Below are 25,076 nucleotides of genomic sequence, written 5' to 3'. Positions count from 1 at the left end.
TTGTCTTTTGAGCGTAGAATCTACAAAGTTTTATTTAATGAAGTTTTATTCTCAGCCGGGAGATCACTGGCCACAACAACCAAGAGTCTCCTGAATAGAAAGATACATGTACATTTAAATCATTCAGTTGAGTAAAAATCAATGTCACTCAAGTCTTCTTCACTGTGATTTGTTCAGGTAATTGGTTTGTAATGATCTGAGCTAGTCATATGACTGTCAGTTCTACTGTGTTAAGCACTTTTTGGTTAAGTATATATGGCCTTTGACCTGAGCATCCTTTGTCTGCATTTCTCTGTACATTTAATGTTGAAAATACCCATTACATAAAATATTTCTTATTACATGTTGGTGTCAATCTGACAACAATGCTCAGTGTTTTTTATATGTTAAAATATTTTTTTTAAACACTGATATTAACACTAATATTAAGCAGAACATAGTATGTGCCAGACTCCAGGGACCATGATGCTCTTTCCTATTTCTGAGAACTCCCAACATGAAATCAAAATATATAACATTAATAAAAATATTATATAACATGTTTTTCAAAGAATAAGGGCACAATTTCTGCACATATTGGAGAAGCTGTGTGAGATTTCTGATGATTGTCAATACGGTTGCGTCTGATTGGTGAATGAATCGTTCTTTTTGAATCAAATCTTTTTAATGATTCAGTTGAACTGATTCACAAAACAAGAGGTGTGTTTGACTTGAAGCGGCGCTGTGCAGACCGATCGGTGTATGACATCAAAGTACTGCAAGAGCGATTTGAAAGCAAACAGAGCCGCCTTCTCTCTAATCGCTCTCTCTGTACTTTGATGTCATACACCGATCGGTCTGCACAGCGCCGCTTCAAGTCAAACACACCTAGGCTGTGTCCGAAATAGCATACTCTCTTGAGTAGGTACTTATTTTGAGTAAGTAATGACTTCACGACTGCCAAAAAGGTATGTTCTATAGTCAACATTTGAAGTGGATCAAAACCTTTCATCAAAGTTATACATGAATTTTTAACAATACCCGTCCTTGTCTTAGGACAACTTTGATTAACTTTTTTGATCTACTTCAAATGTTGACTACTGTAGTATGAATGTGTGTAGTATGAATGTAATCTGGATGCACTACATCCGCCATGTTGTCATTATCATGTGACCTACCAGGGTCAGTTATGTCACTTCACTGCCATTAAGTCCTCTCCCGTGGCCTCATGCTGCCATTCACAAGGGGCATCAACGCTTGACCTACTAGTTGGGAAGTATGCGATTTCGGATGCAGCCATAGACATACTTCTTTAGTCACATACTGTTTTTCACCTACTATATAGTTTTAGTCACATACTGTTTTTCGCCTAGTACTGTATAGTAGGGATGTATGTGATTTTGGACGCAGCCATTGACAAATGGCTACTTTAGTCAAATACTTTTCGCCTACTATATAGTTTTAATCACATATTGTTTTTCTCCTACTATATAGTAGATAAGTATGCGATTTGGACGCAGCCATAGACATACTTCTTTAATCACATACTGTTTTTCACCTACTGTATAGTTTTAGTAACATACTGTTTTTCGCCTAGTACTATATAGTATGTATGTGATTTCGGATGCAGCCATAGACAAATGCCTACTTTTGTCAAATACTTTTCGCCTATATAGTTTTAGTCACATATTGTTTTTCTCCTGCTATACAGTAGGTAAGTATGCGATTTGGACGTAGTAATAGACATACTTTAGTAACATACTGTTTTTAGCCTACTATATAGTAGGGAAGTAGCCGATTTCGTATGCAGCCATAGACATAGGCCTACTTCTTTAGTCACATTCTGTTTTTCACTTACTATAGTTTTAGTTACATACTGTTTTTCACCTGATATATAGTAAGTAAGTATGAGATTTAGACACAGCCATAGACATACTTCTTAAGTCACATTCTGTTTTTCATCTACTATATAGTTTAGTCACATACTGTTTTTGCCTACTCTATAGTTTTAGTCACATAGGCCTACTGTTTTTGCCTACTATATAGTAGGGAAGTATGTGATTTCGGATGCAGCCATAATGTCTAAAAGATTTGTTCACAAATCACGAATGAGTCGGTACGAGTGGTCAACCAGTCACCGATTCACTGCACAGAGAACTGTCTCTTTCAAACAAGTCGACTGTGCTGATTGTATGGACATTTGACTGGTGTGGAAAAACAAGCTCAAATCTTACAAATAAAACATACTGAAAATATGTACGACTTGAGTGTATGAACAAGTATTTAACAAGTTTAAAACAAGTACACTGTAAAAAAAAATTACATCCCCAAGTAAAACATTTCTAGTGACTGGTCACATTTAATTTTTTCAATTAGTCTGACGTATTATTTCTCATTGAGCCAATGTTAACAGACTATTGCAACAAGAATTGCACTTGGGCCAATTAAAAAATTTAGATGTGACCAGTCACTAGAAAATTTTGACTTGGAGAGGTTAGACATTTTTTTCAGCCAAGAGATGCAAATGAATTGTTGTTGAATGTGCTAATAAAATTACAATTACAATAAACATCTAATCGAAAAAAGCAATAACATAAATAGTCTATGTGACAAAATGGCACGTTTTAGAGCATGTACTACACAGATTTCTTAACATATATGTGATGCAATATGGCGAACTGTTGCAAGAACCGACTCCCGAAGATGAGTCAGGCGTCCCGTCACTGCAGTGCGCTTTGAAAGTGTTCAGGTGGTGTCCTGTCCTCTAGGGGGCAGTGACGGGTGCGCTCGTGTCCCGGCAGCATTAGAGAGGAAGCAGGCGGAGTTCCGCACGCTTTATGAGGCTTTTTAGCTGTTTCGGGAATAAAAAGTAGAACTTTTCCGACATCATGAACGGATCCGCACACGGCGCGGCGAGCGTTTCAGATATTACACTGAAAAGAGGCCCGGCTGGTAAGTTTGGCTCTCTCTTCGACTTCTCCTGCACTGTTGGAGCTGTTGAAACAGAGTTCAGTCCGGCGGTTCGGTTCTGTGTTGCTGGTTCGGCCCGCTTCAACAATAAGTGCTGATTTAACAGGTGGCGTAAACACGAACGGATAATCCGGAGACGAGTGGGTTCTTCCAGACGAGTAGATCGAGGTTTATTTATAGACGTTTGTGTTATGAAAGCGAAAGTTCAGTACCAGCACGATACATTATCAGCGAAATCGACCGACATATACAGACATTTCTGGCAGATTCATGCACACTAATATGTTTTCCTGATATTGAAGTCTTTCAGGAGTTGTGGGTCTGGATCTGTGCAGGTTCTGAGAGCTGACAGTCTCAGCTGCCTGTTGACTTTGATTAAACTCTTATATAATGCGTTGGTGTGTGTGACCTTTGTGAGGTTATGGACTGGACTGCTCTGATAGGTCTGGACTTTGACTTTGATTAAAGGGTATGACTTGAAAACAATAATAGAATCTTCAAGTCAGTCTGTTTAACTGATACCAGGCCCACCCTACAATCCATTTGTCAATATTGGAAAGAAAATGTTCTTAATCCCCCATAAATTAAATTAGACTTAGACCCCTGGACTGGATCTGATATTATTTAACATGATTTTACAATAAAGCAATACCAGTTGCAAAACTGTCCACCAGTGTGCAGTGATGTATCGCTATCCTACATTTTGACCTTCTTTTCTTTTTAGTTTCAGACTCTGTTGTCTTGCCGTACATATTCAGTTAAATAAATTAAATTTGAAATAAATTGCGTAAATAAATCAAATACATTTAAAATTTGAAAATTCACTTTATCTACCTAAATGCATGTTATAGATCTTATTGAATGAATCATCCATGTATTTTTATTCATTTTTCCCCACCTTTTTTTCCCCTTGTAATGTTTAATCAAAATTGCATATCTTCGTACGTCACTATTTCTCTCTGGTGACGTATGCCGGACTTCTCCAATCATTGAGTGATACCCACATTTCAAAATTCAATCAACTACTAATTTATAGACACAAATCCCCACAATTTAGTTTTTTGATAATCTGGTTTCACTCGGATGTACGTCACAATTCAGAGGAAAAGATCTGTTGCTTTTTTCATTTCGTTGTGACTTTAAATTTTGAGTTGTATCAACCTCTTACTAAAATACATAAAAGAGCAAAGAAGAACTTTTTTTGCCTACTGCATAATTTCAATCACTAATTTTAAGTGTTTCGATTAACATTTCTTACATTTGCATTAGCATAGATGTTGTGATTGCGAGGACTGCATTTCACAGTGATGTTTTCCGTGTGTGTGTGTGTGAATTAAGAATGAGACCACTGTATCTTAAGAAGTGATGCCTGGCTGGGATCATGTCTGTTTGTACACCATCTCCGTTTCTTCAGAAATCCCATTAAGGCCTTCTGACCATAGTTTAATCATGTAAGTAGTCCAACCTGGTGCTGTGTGTAACATCCTCTCCCTCTCTGTCAGGTCTGGGGTTTAATATAGTCGGTGGAGTGGACCAGCAGTATATAATGAATGACAGCGGAATCTATGTGGCAAAAATCAAAGAAAACGGAGCAGCCGCGCTGGACGGACGTCTGCAGGAGGGAGATAAAGTTATTGCGGTAAAACCACTGTAATTTACTGTACAAACTCAACAAATTATACTTTACTCATGTTTAATTCTTGAATATCTCTGTACTTAAAGGTACAATATGTAAGAATTTTTCATTAAAATATCCCAAAATCTCAAGGCCAGTGTTATATATTTTGTTAAGTTGATTACTTACAATATCCCAAATGTTTCCAACTATTTTTAAATCGTGAGAAAATTGCGATTTTAACCAAGGAAACGGGGCGTTAGAACAGGGGTGAGCTGGGAGTCGCCAGTCAATTGCGTCATATCCGCGTTACCCTCGGTTTCCGCTCGTACTGCGTGGAGTCCTGGACAAATGCGGAAGTTGTAGGCCTAGTTGTAGCGTCTATCAAGCAACAAACGTTAGCTTGTTTCGTGCAGTCGTTATGGGACACAATTATTCTTTACCGATTGCAGCTGGTTCTGTCGACAAAGCATGCTTAATTTTATATTTTCCAAATGTAGCATTCGGTAATAGTTATGTTTATGTAAGGAAAGTATTATTGCTTTAGATTTGTGTTTAGTTTATTGACATTGTTTATCACGTCTGGTGTTTATGGCCATGTACATAAATATAGCATGTGTTATACATAAAGTTTAATCAGTATTTTTGGAAAATGATGTGGGTATGTTCGAATGTACTTTTACAACAATTGTTTAGAACACGTAAAACTGCGCAGCGTTATCACAACAATGAATTCAACAAATACAGTAACATCTATGATAACCAATTTAGTATTAAACCTTACTTCTCTTGCGGTTAATTCATTTTAATGAAATAAAAGTGTGATGAGGTTTAAGAGCCAGGAAGGAAGAAGACAGGGGTCGGCGCATGACTGGGACTCGTACTTTATTAAAATAAAGCAAAACAAACAAAAGCCGCGCACAACGCGCATTCACCGTGGCAACCGCGACGGCACAAAACAGTTCAAAAATGAGAGCTCGGATCCACGGGTTTTCTTCCTCTGCGTCCAATTTTCTCTCCAGTCTCTCTCTCGTTCCAGTGCGTCTTATAAGCGGTCTCTCCACGCCAATAATACTGCAATAAGACACAGGTGTTCGTCTTTTGCACTTGACCTACTTGCTCGTCTCTTCTCTCTCCCATCACAGACCGCGCTGAACCACGCCCCCCTCGCCACAAAAAGCATGTCATTAAATGCAACATTTATAAAAATAGAACTTTACTTCATCCATGAACATGATTTTTCTATTCCCATCTGACTGATTTACATCCACGGTGGAGTTTAAAACGACAGTTCCCATCATTCCACGCTCCTTCACATCGTCATCAAGCTACGCCGTTGTTGTTGTTTGGAATGTAGCGCCCTCTAGCGGCAAACAATTCTTGCATATTGTACCTTTAACTGTGAATCAAAACTGCCACTTCACCAGAGCAGAAGTGGATACATTTTAACTTTAACTATAAACTATAAAATATAACTTTACATAAACGTTTGAGTCAGTAAGATTTAAAAAAGGTCTCTTATGCTCACCAAGGCTGCACTCATTTGTTAAAAGAAAAACGTAATATTGTGAAATATTATTTCAATTTAAAATAACTGTTTTCTATTTGAATATATTTTAAAATGATATTTATTCCACTGATAGGAAAGTTGAATTTTCATATATGCTCGTATTTCAAAATAAATGATGAGTACATGATTGTTTCGTGTAGATAAATGGGCAGAAGTTGGACAATCTGTCTCACGGTGCAGCAGTGGAGCTGTTTCGGTCTGCAGGGGAGGATGTGCATCTTCGCATACAGCAGCGAGTAAGTACTGATGGCCATTGCAATTGTGATGTAGATAACATCTCTGGGAACTGTCAATCAATCAGTTTCACTTACATGTGTTTGTATATGTCTACAGCCTATTCTGCAGAACGGCCCCACAAGCTCTCGTGCCGATGGAGAATCTTCATCTGCTATCGGTACATGGACATTGTATACTGTAGTCGCGCTGGCAGTAGTAACAGCAGGTTTCATCGCTTACAAACGCTTTCAGCTGAACCACCGGGGGCCCCGAGGCCCGTTTTAACCCATCACATTTTATAGACTAAAGTTTTTTTTTTTTTTTTTTTGAACTCGTCCAAATATAACCAGGGAGTGAAAATGGAAACCCAGTTAATGGAAGCAGAATGTGCAAAATTTTCTTTAATCATTTATGCCATGTTATGATGACACGCATGTAGCTGTAAAATATTTTCACAATTAATTTGGTGATAATCATTGGCGTTTAACCAGAATTTTCAGCATGCCTGATGACATCACATGGTGGAATAAGGGAACAGGGATGATGAGCACAGTGTTTGGATCAACAGCTGCAGAAATCTCTGTAATCCAAACTAGACAGAGGGGCCGCAGGCAGGAGTCTGAGGCCGAGGTGGAGCTGTGTTTCTGGGCAGAAGACAGTCTTGCACCTCCAGAGAGTGCTTGAATGAGCCTGAGGTTGTACCATTAGATTAATGGAGGTATTCTCGGGTACCTGTTTGTGCAAGAGTATGTTCGAAAGCGTGCATGATGTGGGTTGAGAGTTTTTTTTAGTTTTTTTAAATACTTTAATTTCTCACTCTTCCATGTTGGAACATGCAGGATGAATTTCAGTGGCTGCAATAGTGTGGGAAGTGAAGCCGTTCAGTTTGTTTATTTGCCATCAGTGCTTGGCCTTGTATTTGCTCTTCTTCCCACAGGGGAAACAAAACCTAAAGGTGGAACTTGTTAGAATTCACAATCAGAATGAAAAAGATGTATTGTTGATGTTGTATATGGCTTGTGTTTCTGGAATCCTCTTGTACACTCATTTTTTTTCTTCACCTCAACTCGTGCCTTGCCAAGTTGAGCTGCTGGTCTCAGCGCTGCTCCCTGTCTGTAGTTTTAGGGGCGGCAGCTCATGCTGCTTCTGACAGTAATATCTGTCCTGTAACTGACGGATGTGTTTGTGTTGTCATGGCGGATCTTCTGCAGGTCTGTGTGGATAAAAAAAACACATGTAAAGGCAATGTATGAAGTGCTTATTCACATTTCACAGTTTAAATAATGTTAGATTCACATGCATCAAGCATTGAATAAATCATTTGTTTGAAAAGACAATTCACTTTTTGCTTCTCAGTATTTGTCAAAACAAAACAAAAACCCGGCGAAATCATTGATTGTATTGACACTGACATCTACATTATGCAAGTGCATTTTTACATTTATGCAAAAGAACATTTATCATACAAGATGCAGAAATTGGAATTAATGTATTATGAATGAAAATGAATTTACAAGTGTTTATAAATTAACATTGACCTAGATTAATGTGTTCTTTAAAAAAAATAGCTTACCGTTAAAAAAATCATTGTTATACGATACCAAATGCATTAATGTTAACAAGACGAACCGTATGGTAAAGTTTTATTACTGAGGATGGACTTGAGGTCTGAAATAGTCTGTTTTTGTTGTACATTTTTGCGGAAGGACAAGTTGACCTTCAATCACATGTAATTGACGAAGAACACGCATCACACTTATATTTCCATCCAACGTTGCGAATTTAAAGCAAAATTGGAATAAAGCAGTGTTTCCATCCCATGTGTTTACAAAATCGTAACACATTTTAGTTGTAGTGAATGAAATTCAAATTCGTCTGCTGGTTAGTCCGGTCATCCAATCACATCCACTGTTGATGCAAAGTCACGTGATTTATTTGGTAAAGGAGTTTCCACCGTAGTTTATGCGCATGTCGTCTTTTCGTATAAAATTAATTGCGCATTTTTAGAATGTATGCGCATCTTGGCGTTTCCATTCAGCGTTTTTATGTAATATCCCAAAATACGCATACAGAAGAAGCTCCATAAGTGTCTTCACAGCCCCCTTCAGGATTTCACAGGAATTCTGATTTCTTAAAGGGATAGTTCACCCAAAAATGAAAATTCTGTCATTAATTACTCATGTCGTTTCAAACCCGTAAGACTTTCATTCATCTTCGGAACACAAATGAAGATCTTTTTTAATGATCTGGGGCCGTATTCACAAAGCATTTTATCTTACCACTAGGAGTACTCCTAAATCGCACTAAAAGATTTTAGCTAGGAGTTTTCTCTTAAAAGTTATTCACAACGCCTTTCAGACCTACTCTTAGTAAAGAAAAATTACAACTCCTAAACTAAGAGTGAGTCTTCGTTGCTCTGGATGACGTAATTACTCATGCACGAGCTTGACTGAAGTGACCACATTGATTGGCTGATGATTGTAACGCGGGAATGATTCCAAACACCTCCCCTACGATGATGAGTAGGTCTGAGAATGCGTGCGCTACACAAGTAGTGCGAAGGACGGAAGATGATGAATAACTGAATAAATAGCCTAAATGAATAAAGAGTGGTAAAACAAATAGCCTAGAAGCCTAATGAAACATATGGATTGATGCAATATCTTTGCAACATTATTGAATTAATCTGTCACTATATGCCTCTGCCTACGTTTGCAAAGAGAAAAACATTTTAATTTGATTCACAATGAAACGTTACAATTAGTTTACATGCAATGAGTAGCCTAGTTTTGGTTGTTGTTGGTGGCGTTATTGCATCCCTAGTTATGCCTACAATGCATGATTGTTCCCTCAACGATTGGATGCTCCTGTAGCCGCCGCATACGCATTTCAAAACATCGCAACGTGAAATCAAATGCCACAAAAAGCGGTTTGTGAATAATAGGTCTTAGTGAGTTAGGAGTCTTGAGTTCTTTTAAGCTGTCCCAGGCTTAGGTGCTACTTTTAGGGCTAAAATGCTTCGTGAATTACTCTAGTCAAAACAATTAGGAGTCCTAAAGTTACGAGTGACACGCCCATTATTTTTAGGAGTTGCTCCTAAATTCGCCAGTTAGGAACTACTTTTAGCCTTAAAATTCTTTGTGAATACGGCCCCTGAGCTTTCTGTCCCTTCATTGACAGTCTACGCAACTACCACTTTCAACCACCAAAGGTAGTAAAGACATCAGTTTTAGCTTTTAAGCCTCAGTTTTATGAAGGGACTGTTTTATTAGTGCTTTGTTTGCGAACACCCCCCCCCCTAGAATTTATAATTTAATGTACAAAATATTAATCTGAAAAATATTAATATCCGACTGTCAATGGATGGACATAAGGGTGAGTAATTAATGACAATATAGCTTTACAATATAATAATTTTAAATTTGAGTTAGATATGAATAAATAAATATAATAAGTTTTTACTGTCGTCATAAAGCTCAGCTATATCATTGGTCAGAGCAGGTGTTCTAACTGGATTATTTTTCACTTTCACTAATACAGTAGGCTACAGATCTTATATATACATAATGAGTGTGTGTGTGTGTTTGCGTATGTGTGATAGTATAGTAAAAATATTGCTGTCAACATATTTTAATCCCTTGTCCTAGTGCCATAATGACTCTTGGCAGCAGATACAAAATATTTTGATACTGTGACAATAAGTGGGTTCAATTGCTTATGTGAGGGATGGATGAAATGCAGAGAACTGCTCTGCATCTGTGTCCCATTGAGATGACTGATTCACGACAACATGCTGTATGTGTGAGTGGATGGGCTGTCTGCTGCTGTCTCTTTGTCTGCTGTCTGAGAACAGAAGCACATGCCTTTGACAAATGACTACTGGTGTGTGCATGTTTGTGTGTGTTTGTGTCTGTGTGTGTAGTAGTCCTCCTCATCAGAAATCAATACACTCAAAGGCAGCAGTGAATGAATGCACTTAAAGTAGGAGAGAGAAACAAAAGAGAGTGATAATGCAGTGCTTCCTCTGCTGGAGTCGTATTACATTATGGAGAACGGTGGCATCATGGTTAAAGATTTGGCTTATTTACATTTACTTCTAATGTATTTAGAATATTGAATAATCAGTATTCTAAATGACATACCTAAAAATAATTATCTCTGTTCTGTAATGCTGTTTCATTATTTAAATGACAGCAGCATGGCTAAAACATGTCTAACACATTTTCCTTCATGCACTTATGTACTCTACTAGACAAGACTTACTAACATTTAGCAAGAAATAGGACATGGATTCAAAAGCACATACAATCTAACAGTGCAATTTTGCTCAAACACCATCAATCAAATACTAAACCTATATGAAAACGGACAGCCTCACCATGTTATGGGTTATACAGTAAGCATTAAAGCCATCACCCTCTCCCCCTCTCTGTCACAAATAAACCCTCTGAGAGCTATGCACCAGCTTAGATGAGCTCCTGTAATAATGCACTGTCGAAAAAGTGTCAAATTCACTGTAAACAATGTAACTGCAAGCAAAAATAACCTCAGCTCTAAACAAATGTAATGGCCTGCAGAAATTCTAGAAATGTCTTCTTCATCCATAAAATATAAGGTGATTCTATATTTTTCTTTACTACAAAAACATATTTGTAACAATATTTCACTGTAATGGATTGCCTTGATACATATGTAGCCTATTTTGTAGTATTATAAGGCCATGTAGACTTTTTACAAGTAAAAAGTTACTTCTTTTCCAGTAAAATCACATGTATTGTATTTAAAAATATTATTTCATTTTTTTTTATTTTTTATTTTTTTTTATATAATACCTTATGTTACAGTTAACCAACGATCAGGTAGCATTATCATTTTCGTTGTTTTCCTTTAAAACATTTTTTTTTTTTTTACAGTTTGTAGTTTATGTCAGTTAACATATTCTTCAGATGCCATTTTAACATAACACTGTTATTTGGAGATCGGAATAATACGCATCGCCCCCGCCCCGATATAACGCTCTTCGCGGATGGAGGAGGGGGATGATGAACGCGCTGCGTATTGATCGTGATGATGATGATGATGATGATGATGTAATAAGCGCACGCTCCGCTGATTCTAGTGCACACTAGATTCCTCACGCTCGCGACCCGGCTAGAGTGATGTCACCATCAATAGAATGAACCGTGTTTAGGAATTTTCACACCGCGTCCGTGCTGCTCAGCGCGGCCTCCATGAGGACAAACCCCGGGACTGCGGCGCTGATGGCTGTTGGGGTCGGAACTGCACCAAGCTCCCTTCGACATCACATCTGCGACCCCAGCGCTCAGACAAGCGGCAAAACCCGTGCAATCGAAACACGCGCGAGCGCGCGCTTCTTTACAGCAACATTCTATATGGAATATTGGTCATCTTAACGGGAATTCAAACTCCTGATTTGGCTGACAGCCAGTCGTTGTGCATCACATATCATCTGCGCCCTTTCAGTACTTTTTTGTTTAGTGTCTACCATTGAAAACCGGTGAAATAGGTCTTATTCGGTGCCTGTGCTCTATTCCCCTCGCGCTTACCGGAGACTGTCCGCGCGCTGCGCACTCTGAGGCCACAAGTGCCTGTTTTCTCTGGCTAGATTCACCATTGATGGAAACTGATGCCCTGTTGCCTTTCCTCGCCCGTGCCTACCTCTGCAGCCGCTGTTTCTCGGTTAGTAACGCGACTAGGCCCACGAGCCCAGCGAAACATCTCACAGAATGACTCTCTGATGGATAAAATGAAAAGAGTGGGTCGTTTATGTAGTGTTTTGGTCTTTTGGATGTTGGAGTAGCGACTTTGCTGTGTTTTTATCTTTGGATCCGAAACCCGGGTGCGCGAGGGGCTCGAGAGCAATAAACGCCCGTTATTTTAAGGGACCGCGCGCTTCTCTCTCAGGATGGCAAATGAGCCCGTTATTCTTAATGTGTATGACATGGTAAGAACTTTAACCCTTCCATTATTTCATACTTAAGTTTACACTTTATCATAAACCTCGCTCCTTTTGGGCTCTAATTTAGCATTTTATAAAATAACAATACAAAGACTTTGGGAATGGTGGTCATGGTGTAGTGATGAAGAATCTGGACCGCTAACACAGAGGTTTCATTTTGAAAGCACGTTTTCAAACCTTCTGTGAGTGTGAAGCATCTTTGACAGCGGTATAGATGACAGCGCGTGTGTTTTTACTCCCTTGCTCGAGGAGGCGCTGTAACCCCATCACAATCTAAACACTCGCACTAGATAGAACAGTGATTGTGGCAAACCAAATGTTTATTTAGGAAGTAACACTTCTTGTCATTAAAATGCTGTATATGTTATGCAATATTATGTCATAAAACCACAATACAGACATTTTAACATCAAGAAAGTGACTAATGGGTACACATGGACTTATTAGTTTATTTTACATTTAATAAGACTATACATTTAATAAATACTATATCCAAATCGAATGACATGGCATTCAAAGTATGTATTATAAGTTAATTCATGCATTCCCCTGGAATACACACACCATATAAAACACTGGGGTGGGATAGACTAGTCTCTGTGTACATTAAATCATGTTCTATTATTCATGAAGGGCAGCTGGTGCACCTTTTTGGCCTCACACATAGATGTTTTCTCTCAATATTCACCCCCAGCTTATTGTGTGTGTGTGTGTGTGTGTGTGTGTGTGTGTGTGTGTGTGTGTGTGTCAGGGCTTTGCACCATTCATTGATTTGAATGCCTTGTATATAGCTAACGAAACAGAATATAGATAGGTTGATAGATCCAGACATAGAGAAACAAATACATTTACAGTTAATTAAAACATGATTGTATGATGATGTCGTTCTCCCTCTTGCTCTCTTAGTACTGGATAAATGAATACACCTCCACTCTGGGTATTGGAGTCTTCCACTCAGGAATAGAGATCTACGGCAGAGGTAGAGTGACATATTAAGCTTATTCAATGATTTAATATTTTTCTTTTATCAAACTCTAGACCTATACTGGAACCTCAGTCCCATTTGTAAAGAACTTCATTACACACAGTGGAAAGGGTTGTTTCAGCTACTGGGACTAATTAGTGGACATGGTAGACAGGTAGTTTCCATTACTGATATATTTAGAGTGTCAAATAAAAAATACTATGACGTGAGGGTGAAGATAATTTAGAATTGAACGAGCAACTGAATATCATTCATCATTTCAGTTTATTTTTTATTTTTTAAGTAGTAGTAATTGGAGTTGCCATATTTAAAGGAACACGCCGACTTTTTGGGACTTTAGCTTATTCACCGTATCCCCCAGAGTTAGATAAGTCCATACATACCCTTTTCATCTCTGTGCGTGCTGTAACTCTGCCTGACTAGCTTAGATAGCTAGATTAGCTCACTGCTAGCTTAGCTTAGCACAAAGACTGGAGGTAAACGGCTCCAGCTAGCATACTGCTCCCAATAAGTGACAAAATAACACCAACATTTTCATATTTACATGTTGGGATTTGTATAGTCACAGCATGTACAAATAACAAGGTCACATGAGACACAGCCATCTTCTAACCGTATACATACTGGGAACTATATTCTCAGGAAGGTGAAGCACTGCTACTTGGGCGGAGTGATTTACTCCAACTCTGAGCGAACTCCCTGCTCCTCACCTCGGGGCTTCTCAGGTGCTGCGAGCAAATCACTCCACCCAATTAGCAGTGCTTTGCCTTCTGAGAATATAGTTCCCAGTATGTATACGGTTAGAAGATGGCTGTGTCTCATGTGACCTTGTTATTTCTACACGCTGTGACTATACAAATCACAACATGTAAATAGGAAAATGTTGGCGTTATTTTGTCACTTATTGGGAGCAGTATGCTAGCTGGAGCCGTTTACCTCCAGTCTTTGTGCTAAGCTAGCAGTGGGTGCGTCAGACAGAGTTACAGCACGCACAGAGATGAAAAGGGTATGTATATGGACTTATCTAACTCTGGGGGATATGGTGAATAAGCTAAAGTCCCAAAAAGTCGGCGTGTTCCTTTAAGTAATGTGATATATTCACATACATCACTAATCTTCCTTGTTATTGTACATGTTTTTGTTCATTCAGCGGTCACCGATGCAATCACTGCAATCTGATCCTTGTCACTAGCGTTTAAAGGCCTGTGAAACTCTTTCACACTCAGCAGCAAGCAGCAGCATTAATACAGAGCAGACATAGGCGGAGTGAGGAGTGAGCCATGATTTGTTGGATCTTTACTCTAGCCTCTCATTAATACACAGATATATGTCAGAATAGGGGAAAAAAGATGATTGCAATAGATGTATGATGTTTATGTGATGTATATCCAAGTCAAACGGCTTCTTGAACAAGAAAAACATTTGACTTGATTTTGTTAACCAGGAATTGATTGGATAGATGATGTGAAATAAAAAACCAAAAAACAAGAATCGTCAATTTTGATTTCTTGCCGATATTAAAGCAGGGCCTTAACCACCATAAACATTGAGAGGGACAAAATGGCCAAATTTGTTCCCACCAATATTTGATATTATTGATGCTGCTCTGTTTGTTGTTAGGATGAGAAAAAGTTAAATTTTTAGGCTGGTTGCCTCTGCGGTCTAACTGCGCTCGTCAATGTCAAAATGATTGAGATGGTTAATCAAATCAGAGAAGGTACTGTTCACAGATACCACATATGAATTCCAGCATGACACTTACATTTTAATGGTGAAAGAATGCGAGGTAGGATGTAAGTAGCTAAACATTTAATATTAAATATAGAAATTTTAAACAACAAAAAGGAATATCCAGGAAAGCAAACCACTCCACTTTATGTCAGATTTAGCTGTTTTGAAATGAAAATAATAAATTACGTAACTGGACGTGATGAGACAAGAAATATTTGTTTTTGCCATATAAGGCATACAAATAAGAGTGAATTTTTGCATGTTTTAAAATAAAGATATTATTTGCTAATAGTTTAGATTGATTACTGTACAAAGTACATTGGTTCTCCCAATGTTCAAGACAGCCTGGATTTAAAGTGAAGTATACCGTTCTTGTAAAATTCCTTCTAAAGTGACAGTCAAAAATTTTTACAACCTACATTATTATTTGCTGTTTTGTTTCCATTAGAGTTTGCATATGGCGGCCATCCATATCCCTTCAGCGGCATTTTTGAGATCAGCCCTGGAAATGCCTCAGAACTGGGGGAGACTTTCAAATTCAAGTGAGTTTTACACAACCACATACACACACACACACATATGAGCCATAAAAACCATAACACAAGTCCTGTTTTCTCTACAGAGAGGCTATAGCTCTGGGTACAACGGACTTTGCAGAGGAGGACATTGATAAAATAATGGAGGAGCTGGGAAAGGAGTTCAAGGGGAACGCCTACCACCTGATGCACAAAAACTGCAACCATTTTTCATCCTCGCTATCTGAGGTCAGTTTACTCCCCTAATGACCTTTTCTGTCTTTATTTTATAAATGATCGGACTATAGGCCATGTACAACCTCACTGACTGATGATGACATTTATGCTTGTAATTTTTCTTCACTCTCACATCATTTTATTCTCTCTCTCTCTCTCTCTCTCTAGTTGCTGTGTGGGAAAGAGATCCCACGCTGGGTGAATCGATTGGCATATTTCAGCTCCTGTATACCATTTCTGCAGAGTTGTCTGCCTAAAGAGTGGCTCACGCCCGCCGCGCTCCAGAGCCATATCTGCATGGGCCTTCGGAAGGAGAACACACACTCCCACACACACGATTCCAGCGACGATGAGCCCTCATCTGCCCCAGAGGCAGCTGCTGGAACCTCACACAGCTGCAGACACACCCGTGTGTGATCTCACGTACACACACACAGTTGTACACTAATTTGAACAGTGAACACACATACACTCCAACCTCTGATCCTGCTGCTACAGCGCCTCCTGCTGGGCTGGATGAACACCAGACCTCATGGCGTCTCTGAAAGGGGAAATCAGTCATGTTTTTTCTGTAGAGCCTACAGGGATTTAAAAACCTTGCAATGGTTATCTTAAAGTTTTAGAATTGTTTGATTTTCTACTGAGATTTTAGGGAAATCAAAACAGTGTTTGCCATTTAGTGTTCTCTCTCTCTTATAAGTAGGACATTATGAATGATGGGTGAACATGATGGACTGCCCCTGCTGGTGTGTGACAGCACTACAGGCCCTTCAAAAATACTGAACTTTCAGTAGTCAATTCATTTCTGTTTGTCCCTTTGACTTTTAATCTCATCTGGGTGTTCTCTAGATTTAGCCGAGTTTGCTGTGTATTTAATTATTTTCTATTTTGTGATAGAATAAAACAGTGTGTCATCTGCAGAGGAATTTACATTCCTAACCTTACTTTTTTCCTCAGTGACTTTAGTAATGTAAATCTGCTTTAATTTAATGATATGATGTCAAACTAATGCCATCTTTGGTTTACGTTTATTTTATTTAGATATCTTTGGCTGTATTTGTTTTATATTTAAGTTAAAGGTTTTCAATGAATTTACAATAAAAGGGCCGATGTCATCACGTGTTTCACACACTGACAGTAGTTGGAAATTGCAGCCTTATAACTGTAAGCCATTGATATGCTGGACTCAACTGAAACAAAAGCCCCCTGTTTTTCTGTCGTTGAGGACACAAAGGGGGCATTTGTGAGGGTGATGTTGGGGGGTGGGGGGTGGGAACTTGTGGGTGGGGTCTGCACATCAGGTCTGGTATCAGTAGGCCTACTGTACAACAGTGTTGTGGCTGAATGCGAGTGATTAAGAAAGATAGGGAATGTGTGTTGCAAAGGTGTTAATTGTCATTTCTCCTGACTTAAGTTATTGTGCTTTCTGGCTTTTAAAAGTGCAGACTGAAAAGAGTGATGTTGATGTTAAAATGAGTCATCCACACCTCACTACATGACTTTTGCACGGATTGTTGTCCTGATTTTCAGTCGGGAGGAGTCGACACACCAGTTGCCAAAAGTCAAAGCCAGGCTGCAGATTTCTCTAAAATCACGTTGTGTGTGAAGGGCACAGACTCCAGTTTTTTAGCTTCAGACTGAGTCCACCCAGTCGGAAGATATCAAACATGTTTCTGCGTGACTTTGTTGTGTTTTGAAAGACTTGAAAGTCTGGTAGTGTGTGATCTTCAGTCATTTAGAATGGCCAGTTTTCCTTTGTAACCTTTTACAACATCAGCAAGTGTATGATGCCTAGTGTTTTAAAATCTCTTCAGATTTTAAAAGTAGTGAAGTGTAATCCAGCCTCAACAGTAAAGGAAGATAACAACTGAAGGTTGTAGGGTATTTTCAGGCTCTGGAATAGACCTTAGTAAATGTAGATGCCATATCTAATTTTTCACAAATGAAAATTAAGCTCTAAAGACAGATGCACAGTTTGTTCAATAGGTTGATTGACTTGGTCCTATAGCAATTTTCTTAGTCTTATCACAAATTTTGTTAGAAAAGCTCATTTTCAGTGTTTCGTCAGCTGAAAGATCGACAGTTAAAGTTAAGAACATTAAAATGTGTTTATTTATGAAATATTAAAAAAGGTGTATTCATTGACTATGGTCCATATCAGAGTAAATGATACATCTCTCAGTATTATTTTGATCTTTCTGTGCCATTTTGCCTCTCTCTTTGCAAATCTTCTCTAGAAGCCCACCTTTGCCACTCAGGATGGCATGGCATTGTAGGTGGAAACACCACCCATGAGTCAAATCTATGGGAAATATGTTTTTGGTGAAGTATTTATAAAATAGAATTTTATATTTGAAATATGATTCTGTTTACTGTTATTTTGTCAAAGATCTTATCAACCTGTAGAGCCTAATTCTTATGATGCTATTTTTGTTTAATTTAGTCCGAGACCACAACTGAGATCTTTTACTACAGCAAAGACCCATTTTGTAGGCATTCCCCACTGATGCCATTTCTAGCCTCGATTAGTACTTCTTGTTTTGATGTGATGGACAATTTCAGATATTTACAGATGAATATAGAGAATAAAGAAACTAAAAGGCTTTTCCCTGAATGTTATTGCTGTCACGGGGTGGAGAAGGGGCATTGACATTTCTGAATATTTTTAAACATTAATTAAATTAATTCACACCTAATAGTCATTGTTCTCATGTGACTTGATATGTTCAGCAGAAGCCTAAAGATAATCAGGTCATGGAAACTTCCAGACTGGATCAATCCGGCTCCAACTGTGTTATCGAGTTAAAATGCTAAAAGTATAAAGTCTAGTAAATAAATATCTCTTGATTATTTTGATTAAAAGATATAACTGGTATAAGTATATACGAAGACGTCGTAAAATGACCATTTTCAATGTGTTTACGTCTTTACAGTCTATGGTTTACGTACGCATGCACGAGACTCTCCTCCCATTACCCTCCCCCCTGCGCGTGAACACGCATATAAATACTTCCGCGCGCGACCGCGGTCCTCAGTCTCGAGACCAACGCCATTTTGTCCTGCAAGCAGAGGTGAGAGGACAAAGTCGAATTCTTAAAAATACTTTTTATTTTAGATACATTGCTAGCTAATCGTTTTGTTTGAGTTTAGTTAAATGCAAATAGAATTCGTTTCGACGGTATTTTGTCCGTTTTTACGGTTTAACATCGAGTAAATCTATCTGCGCATGCTGACTGGGCCTCGGCCGCACGCCTGATCCGTGTTCGCCATATTAGTCGTGGTTTATTCTTATCTTTTAGACTTGATAAACGTTTAATTAGTATTAATAAGTTATAGCTGCTCTGATTATTGTTGTACTCTAGTGGATGCATATTGTACTTATTGGTATAAATTCGTTAGATAGAGAAACGTTAGATAAATCGTTTTAGATATGAGTTTTTGTTTTATATTAGTTGAAAGACCTAGTGTTACAGAAAACCTTCTCGTTTTACGAATCGGTTGTCGTGCTTTTGGGTGTTTATTAATGCTGATACGTGGACTTTAATAAATTATTATCCAGTATTTATGCCGCGTGTGACCAGCAGGGCGGCGCACAAATGCTCTTTCCTGCAGTGTAAAGTACACGTTGCCAGACTGTTGATTAACAGTCCTTTCACCCTCTATTCCTAGATTTCCTTGAGTCTTTTTTATCAACATGAGTGGATGTCGCGTGTTCATCGGCCGTCTGAGCCCTCATGCTCGGGAAAGAGATGTGGAGAAGTTCTTCAAAGGATACGGACGAATCAGAGAGATTAACCTGAAAAACGGGTTTGGCTTTGTGGTGAGTATTGACACTCTCTTGGGGGTCTAATGTGTGAGGTGGTTGTGAAATGCGTCTCACTGCCCCCTACTGTCTGATTTCCACAGGAGTTTGACGACCACAGGGATGCAGATGACGCAGTGTATGAGCTGAATGGAAAAGAGCTGTGCAGCGAGAGGTGAGACTGAGCCCAGAAAGATAGATGTACATGTTAGACTTCCTCCTTGTGGTTGGTTTAAAATGAAAATTCGCTCAGTTTTCTAAACTCATGTTATGTCTCATTTTTAATAAATGTACTTTGTAATGTTTAATTCAAATATTGGCTTTCCTGTGAAAATGACAGACTTCTCTTTGGTCATGTATGCCTGACTTGTCCAATTATTTAGTCTGTTTAAACTGCCTCTGCAAGCTCATGTATATCTGCCTCCACTTTGAGTGCAATGTCTACACTTCTAATCTAAATCTAACCAATGCAGAAAACTATTCCTGGCCTTCATTTTTCTTTTTCATTAACTTCAGGGTGACTATCGAGCATGCCCGCTCTCGCAGGGGAAGAGGTGGTGGCCCAGGAATGGGAGGACGTTTCTCTCCACGATTTGGAGGGTATCGCCAGTCCCGCAATGGGGGTTCCAGGTGTGATGTCCCAGCAATGTGAGAGTTAAAACTAGGGGTGTGCACGATTATTCGAATTATCGAATATTCGATCTTATTCGAAAAATAAAATGCATTAGAATTTCATTACGTTGCTTTGCTGGCCGTAAATGCAGTGAATCCATGATAAATCCCAAGCACTAACTGTTATAGTTAAATGCACTGGGTGGTGCTGTGGAGCGTGTTTAACAAGTTGATTGTATTCGATCACAATGTCGTCTGCTTAGTGAAATTTGGAATTATTTGGGTTAAAATCATCTTACTAAATGATATTACAAAATGGAATTACTTTTAATCAATGAAAATGAGTTATCATAATATCACCGCCAAAATGAGAAATCGCATGAAATCGAAACAGTCGAATGAGGAAAGACAGCTGTCTATCACTGCATTCATGACTGCAGGTAAGCGCAGCTGTACCGAGTGAGCCGAGATGGTAACTTATCAGATAGCAAAATATGATTTTGTGACATTTTACAGATTTACAGACAGGTTTAAGAACAGAAAAAAACAGTGCTGTCAGAAACTTTGCTTAGCACACCGTTACCTTTGTGTCTCTGCAACATCTGTCAGCGCAGCGTGTTTTCTCTCGAGCATGTGGATGTTATTGTCTTTCTCAACATGATCGTGAAACAACATAAATACGATAACCATATTCTGACTTGAGTGTATATGTACGATAACTGGCGCAGTCTGCTTTATTTTTTTTCCGTTTGCTGCTTGCGCTTAAATGCTTTTTCTTTATTTTGTTTATAAATTGTTTAATGTTTTCAACTTAAAGAAAACCTTAAGATATAACAAACTTGTGTATATTGTCTAATTGTAAGCTTGTTCAGAAACGGACAAACTTAAAAAATAACGTCTTTCTAAACGTCATTTAAATAAACGAATATTCGATTATGAGGCAAAAAATAGTGCAATATTTTAGAAAAATGCCCATCCCTAGTTATCACACGCGGTTTGTTCAGATACAGTTCGGTCAAATAATTAACCTCTGCCCCTTTCTTAGGTATGGACCACCAGTGCGCACGGAGCACAGAATCATTGTGGAGAATCTCTCCTCTCGAATCAGCTGGCAGGTGAGCATCCCGAGCGGTAGCAGCGGAGTGGTGTAGCAGCCTGCTGTTGTAGCGTTTCATCATCCCTGCATTTCTCTTGCCTTTGAAATCAGTACAAGCACACAAACTATTAGTTATCTTTGTTACTGTTAAACTGGAAATAGAATTTCCTCTTCACCTCAGCCAAACCTTGCATAAGTAAAAAAAAAAAAAAAACAACAAAAAAAATGATGAATTGAATGCTGAAAGGTTCTCTAACCCAGACCCATGTTTTTCAAACCTTTTCTTTAACAGCTGTGCTCTGGTATTCTTTAATTGGAGTTGCATGCACAGCCTGCGAGGTGCATAGCGCCCTCCCCTGGTTGTGTTCTGAATAGTGTCCCTCTGGTGCCTCACCCGACACGCAGTGTCTGCCGGTCTAAGTCTTGGCTGGGTCCGTAGCGCCAGACAGAGCCGTAGCACAGGATAGCCTTAGAGGAGCTGGGTAGCCGCTCTCTGGAGGGTCTGTGATGTCAGATCTGCTCCATCCTCCCGATCTGCTGTTTGGGTCTTATTCTGTTGGTGCTGAAGCGGGGAGGGGTGCAGGGTTTTGGCCCCTCCCCCATCCTCTCTCTCTGGTGGGGTCCGTTCTTACGGAGGCCGGATGGGTCGAGTCCGAGGTCGTTTTAACGCTTCATTGCTTCCGTTTGCTATTTGGACAAGTGGCTCTTTGCTAATGCCTTCTGTGGTTTGGAACGGTAAGTAGCTCATCACACTGGATAGTTACACGGTAAAGAGGGTTCTGTCACTTTAAATCTGGAGTTAGTTGTAAATGGAGAAAGATGCTACAGATTTCCGGTAGGTAGTTTTGAGACTTGAACAAAAAAACTACTTAACATGAGAAGAACCAGTTCTCAGGAACTAGCTTAGTCAGGCGTGTCTCCATCTGAGGGCTTTGCTTCCTGCTGTTTCACACAATCTAAAAGACTCGTGTTGGCGAAAACGCTCTGGTAGTTTTATAACTGGTACAGATCCACAGGTAAGATGACATCTGTTGAGGGAGTTTTCTACAGGTGCGCCAGTGCACAATTTAGAGCAGATGCTGCAGACTGCAGTGTGTATTTAAAGTGGGTGCTAAACTGCAGTGTGACTCAGTGCTTTTGAGTTACTTAAAAACGTGTCATTAAGCGCTTTTTGCTTTCCTGCAGGATCTGAAGGACTTGATGAGGAAGGTGGGAGAAGTGACCTTTGTGGATGCACACAGGACCAATAAGAATGAAGGGTAAGATCTTGTACATACACACAAGACTGTGTTCTGACCGTCACATGCTTGTAACACTCAGTTAACCTTTCCTGATTTGTTTTACAGGGTGGTGGAGTTTGCTTCACACAGCGATATGAAGAATGCCATCGAGAAGCTGGATGGAACAGATCTGAATGGGCGCAAGCTCAAGCTGTACGAGGATCGCAAGAGGAAGTATGTAACAGACAATCGCACTTGACTTTACACTAAAATTCGCACTGACAAAATCTAACTTATTTCTCTTCTCTCCACAGTCGTAGCAGGAGTCGTTCCCGCAGCAGGAGCAGCTCCCGTTCCCGTTCACCCAGTCGGAGTCGCAGCCCTGAGCGTGGAAGCAAGCGCTCTCGCAGCCGCTCAGTCAGTCGCACCCCAGAGAAGACCACCAGCAACCGCTCTCCTTCCCGCTCTCCGTCTCCTCCGAGGAAACAGAGCCGCTCCAGATCTGCATCTGCAGAGAGTCAGCACTGAAACTAACTGTATGTGTGCGTGAAGGAGAGAATGAGCTTTTTTCACTTATTAATGTGGCATCTCATTGTGCTACTTTAGTGTAAATTACTGACTGACTGAGTTGAATGGATGAATGTGAGTATGAAGATGTTTTGATTTATTTCTTATGCTAATGAGCTGGGAGGGTTTAAATGATAATGGAGTGGGTTAAGACTAGATCTTTTTCACAAATGTCTCATTTTGTTTTCTATTTTTATTTGATCAATATCAGTCCTGGAGTACTTCTGTAGAGAACTTAAATGTATGTGAGTTTTGTTTCTCAAACTCGCCTGTTAATTTTAGTTTGTCTTTATGGTTGTTCAACAGAAGGTTATGCCTGTATATACACTCTGGAATAAAGTATATTGGTATTTGGCAGAGAGAGATGGTGTGTTTTCCTAATGCCATCACATGTGTTGAAGTTGATTAGCTCTGCATTGTTTAGAAACACTAAAGTTTAATATTCTAACTATTTGCTATGAAATCAACTCTTGCCATCTGATTTGAATGGAAGATGTGTGAAGCTCTGCAGATTTTCAGCTCAGTCCACTAGGTGATGCTGTTTCATAGCTTGGAAAAAATAAATCTTAAGATGAGACTTACAACAGGTTTGATCTTTACATGGTCATTAATTAGAAATATATGCTTGGTCTGGTGAGTAAAGAGATAAATTGAATTTGTATTTTAAAGTTGTGGTTTCTAACTAAGTGGAAGTTCCCCTTTCCAGAGGGTTGTGCCAAACAACTGGATATTTTACTGTACAATTTGACAGTGATTCAAAACAAAACCCAAGATATTTTATGCTTTTTTTTTTTTTGGAGAATCAATACTTTTCCCAGCTAGGGCCTCAACGTGTACACCGCGGAACCTGGGTTTATTGATTCAGTCAATACGATATGAGGAGCGCTTGAAACCTGCATTTCATTAATTGATCTCTGTTGCTATGAGGATCCTGGAAACCACTGATTGACGAATATGAATAAGAGGTAATATTGTTTCTTCTGTAGAGTCCAAGGACAAAACACCCTCCCTCTATGCCTCCTCAGTCCTCAGCCAATCTGGTTTTCCCCCTTCTTGCTCATAAAACTGGTGTCCTCGGTGCACTGCGACGCTCTCATTCTCAAGGACAAACAGATAAAATCAAACTACAAACAACTGAAGTGCATTGAGATCAGATTGCTGAGGGCAGTTTGTGACGTACTGGTGAGAATGAGAAACATGCACAAATAGCGTAGGTAAAAAAATACTGCACATTTAACTGGAACAGCCTGTCCTTTTGCTCTTTCAATTTCATTGTCAGTCGCAGAAGCTGCGGCATTTTATAGATGCAGAGCTAAACAGTTTCAAACATTAAAAAAAACCACAATATTTTGACAAAACAGTATGCTATTATTATTAAAACTAGTAGATTTGCATTTCTAGCTATTTGGGAGTTTATATTATGGCGTCTGTCTTTCTGTCATAAAATTGTTGTATTGAACATTTTAAAGTTGATTAGATTTAATTTCTTAAATCTAGCTTGAACCCACCTTTCTGATGGGATCAGGAAGGATAATCCAAATGTTTTGGATTAAAGGTATCCTAATAAAATGTTTTGAACAGAACATATTGCAGGGTTGATACCGAAATCAAGAAACCAATATGATCAAATCTGATTTCAGTATTCTTTTTTTCCTTTTGAACAACCCGTTTACAAGACCTGGGGATGACAAGTATTTTTAAGTATATTTTTTTGTGAAATATTGTTATAAAATTGTGACTTTTAAAAGTAATGCATTACAATATTGCATTACTCTCTAAAAAAGTAACTAATTGCATTAGTTACTTTCATGGAAAGTAATGCATTACATTACTTTTGCGTTACTTTTTCTCACCTGGGCAAGATTTGTTTGTTTTTTTAATAACAAAAAAGTTAAATTTTTGGCAAATGTAAAGGCCCTTTCACACCACAAGTGAAATGAATAAAGGAAGTGGCTAAAGGAAATGCGAATTCACGCCTACT

At 38.9% G+C, this 25,076-nt stretch overlaps 2 protein-coding genes across 3 annotated transcripts; both read left to right on the top strand.

Annotated features, from left to right (window-relative positions):
- The first annotated feature begins 882 nt into the window (after positions 1-882).
- Positions 883-18,447, top strand: LOC309487033 (deubiquitinase DESI2-like). The gene is made up of 7 exons (XM_082154581.1): positions 883-2,931; positions 4,452-4,588; positions 6,275-6,370; positions 13,237-13,309; positions 15,495-15,588; positions 15,669-15,810; positions 15,967-18,447. The coding sequence occupies exons 1-7, from the start codon at positions 2,868-2,870 to the stop codon at positions 16,213-16,215; spliced, it is 855 nt and encodes a 284-aa protein (XP_082010707.1). The 5' UTR covers positions 883-2,867; the 3' UTR covers positions 16,216-18,447.
- A 322-nt stretch (positions 18,448-18,769) lies between these two features.
- Positions 18,770-23,456, top strand: srsf5a (serine and arginine rich splicing factor 5a). Of its 2 annotated transcripts, none has more exons than XM_082154541.1 (8): positions 18,770-18,869; positions 19,468-19,618; positions 19,705-19,775; positions 20,117-20,230; positions 21,258-21,327; positions 22,494-22,567; positions 22,655-22,762; positions 22,843-23,456. In XM_082154541.1, exons 2-8 carry the CDS (start codon positions 19,493-19,495, stop codon positions 23,054-23,056), a joined length of 777 nt encoding a protein of 258 aa, XP_082010667.1. In that variant the 5' UTR covers positions 18,770-18,869; positions 19,468-19,492; the 3' UTR covers positions 23,057-23,456. The 2 variants fall into 2 exon arrangements, with proteins under 2 accessions (XP_082010667.1, XP_082010666.1); XM_082154540.1 differs by having other exon boundaries at positions 20,117-20,248.
- Positions 23,457-25,076: the final 1,620 nt, after the last annotated feature.

The sequence above is a fragment of the Leuciscus leuciscus genome (genome assembly GCF_965113295.1).
Source record: "Leuciscus leuciscus genome assembly, chromosome: 22".
NCBI classification, from domain to species: domain Eukaryota; kingdom Metazoa; phylum Chordata; class Actinopteri; order Cypriniformes; family Leuciscidae; genus Leuciscus; species Leuciscus leuciscus.
The sequence above is the reverse complement of the archived record's forward strand: the minus strand, read 5'-3'. Positions and strand labels throughout refer to the sequence as shown.

Bases quoted from the DNA above. Each gene is read 5' to 3' on its own strand.
- LOC309487033 (XM_082154581.1), top strand. From the start codon at position 2,868: ATGAACGGATCCGCACACGGCGCGGCGAGCGTTTCAGATATTACACTG. The intron at 15,589-15,668 runs GTGAGTTTTACA...TTTTCTCTACAG, and splicing joins GGGGAGACTTTCAAATTCAA to AGAGGCTATAGCTCTGGGTA. The intron at 15,811-15,966 runs GTCAGTTTACTC...CTCTCTCTCTAG, and splicing joins TTTCATCCTCGCTATCTGAG to TTGCTGTGTGGGAAAGAGAT.
- srsf5a (XM_082154540.1), top strand. From the start codon at position 19,493: ATGAGTGGATGTCGCGTGTTCATCGGCCGTCTGAGCCCTCATGCTCGG. The intron at 20,249-21,257 runs GTGAGAGTTAAA...CCCCTTTCTTAG, and splicing joins AGGTGTGATGTCCCAGCAAT to GTATGGACCACCAGTGCGCA. The intron at 22,763-22,842 runs GTATGTAACAGA...TTCTCTCCACAG, and splicing joins TACGAGGATCGCAAGAGGAA to TCGTAGCAGGAGTCGTTCCC.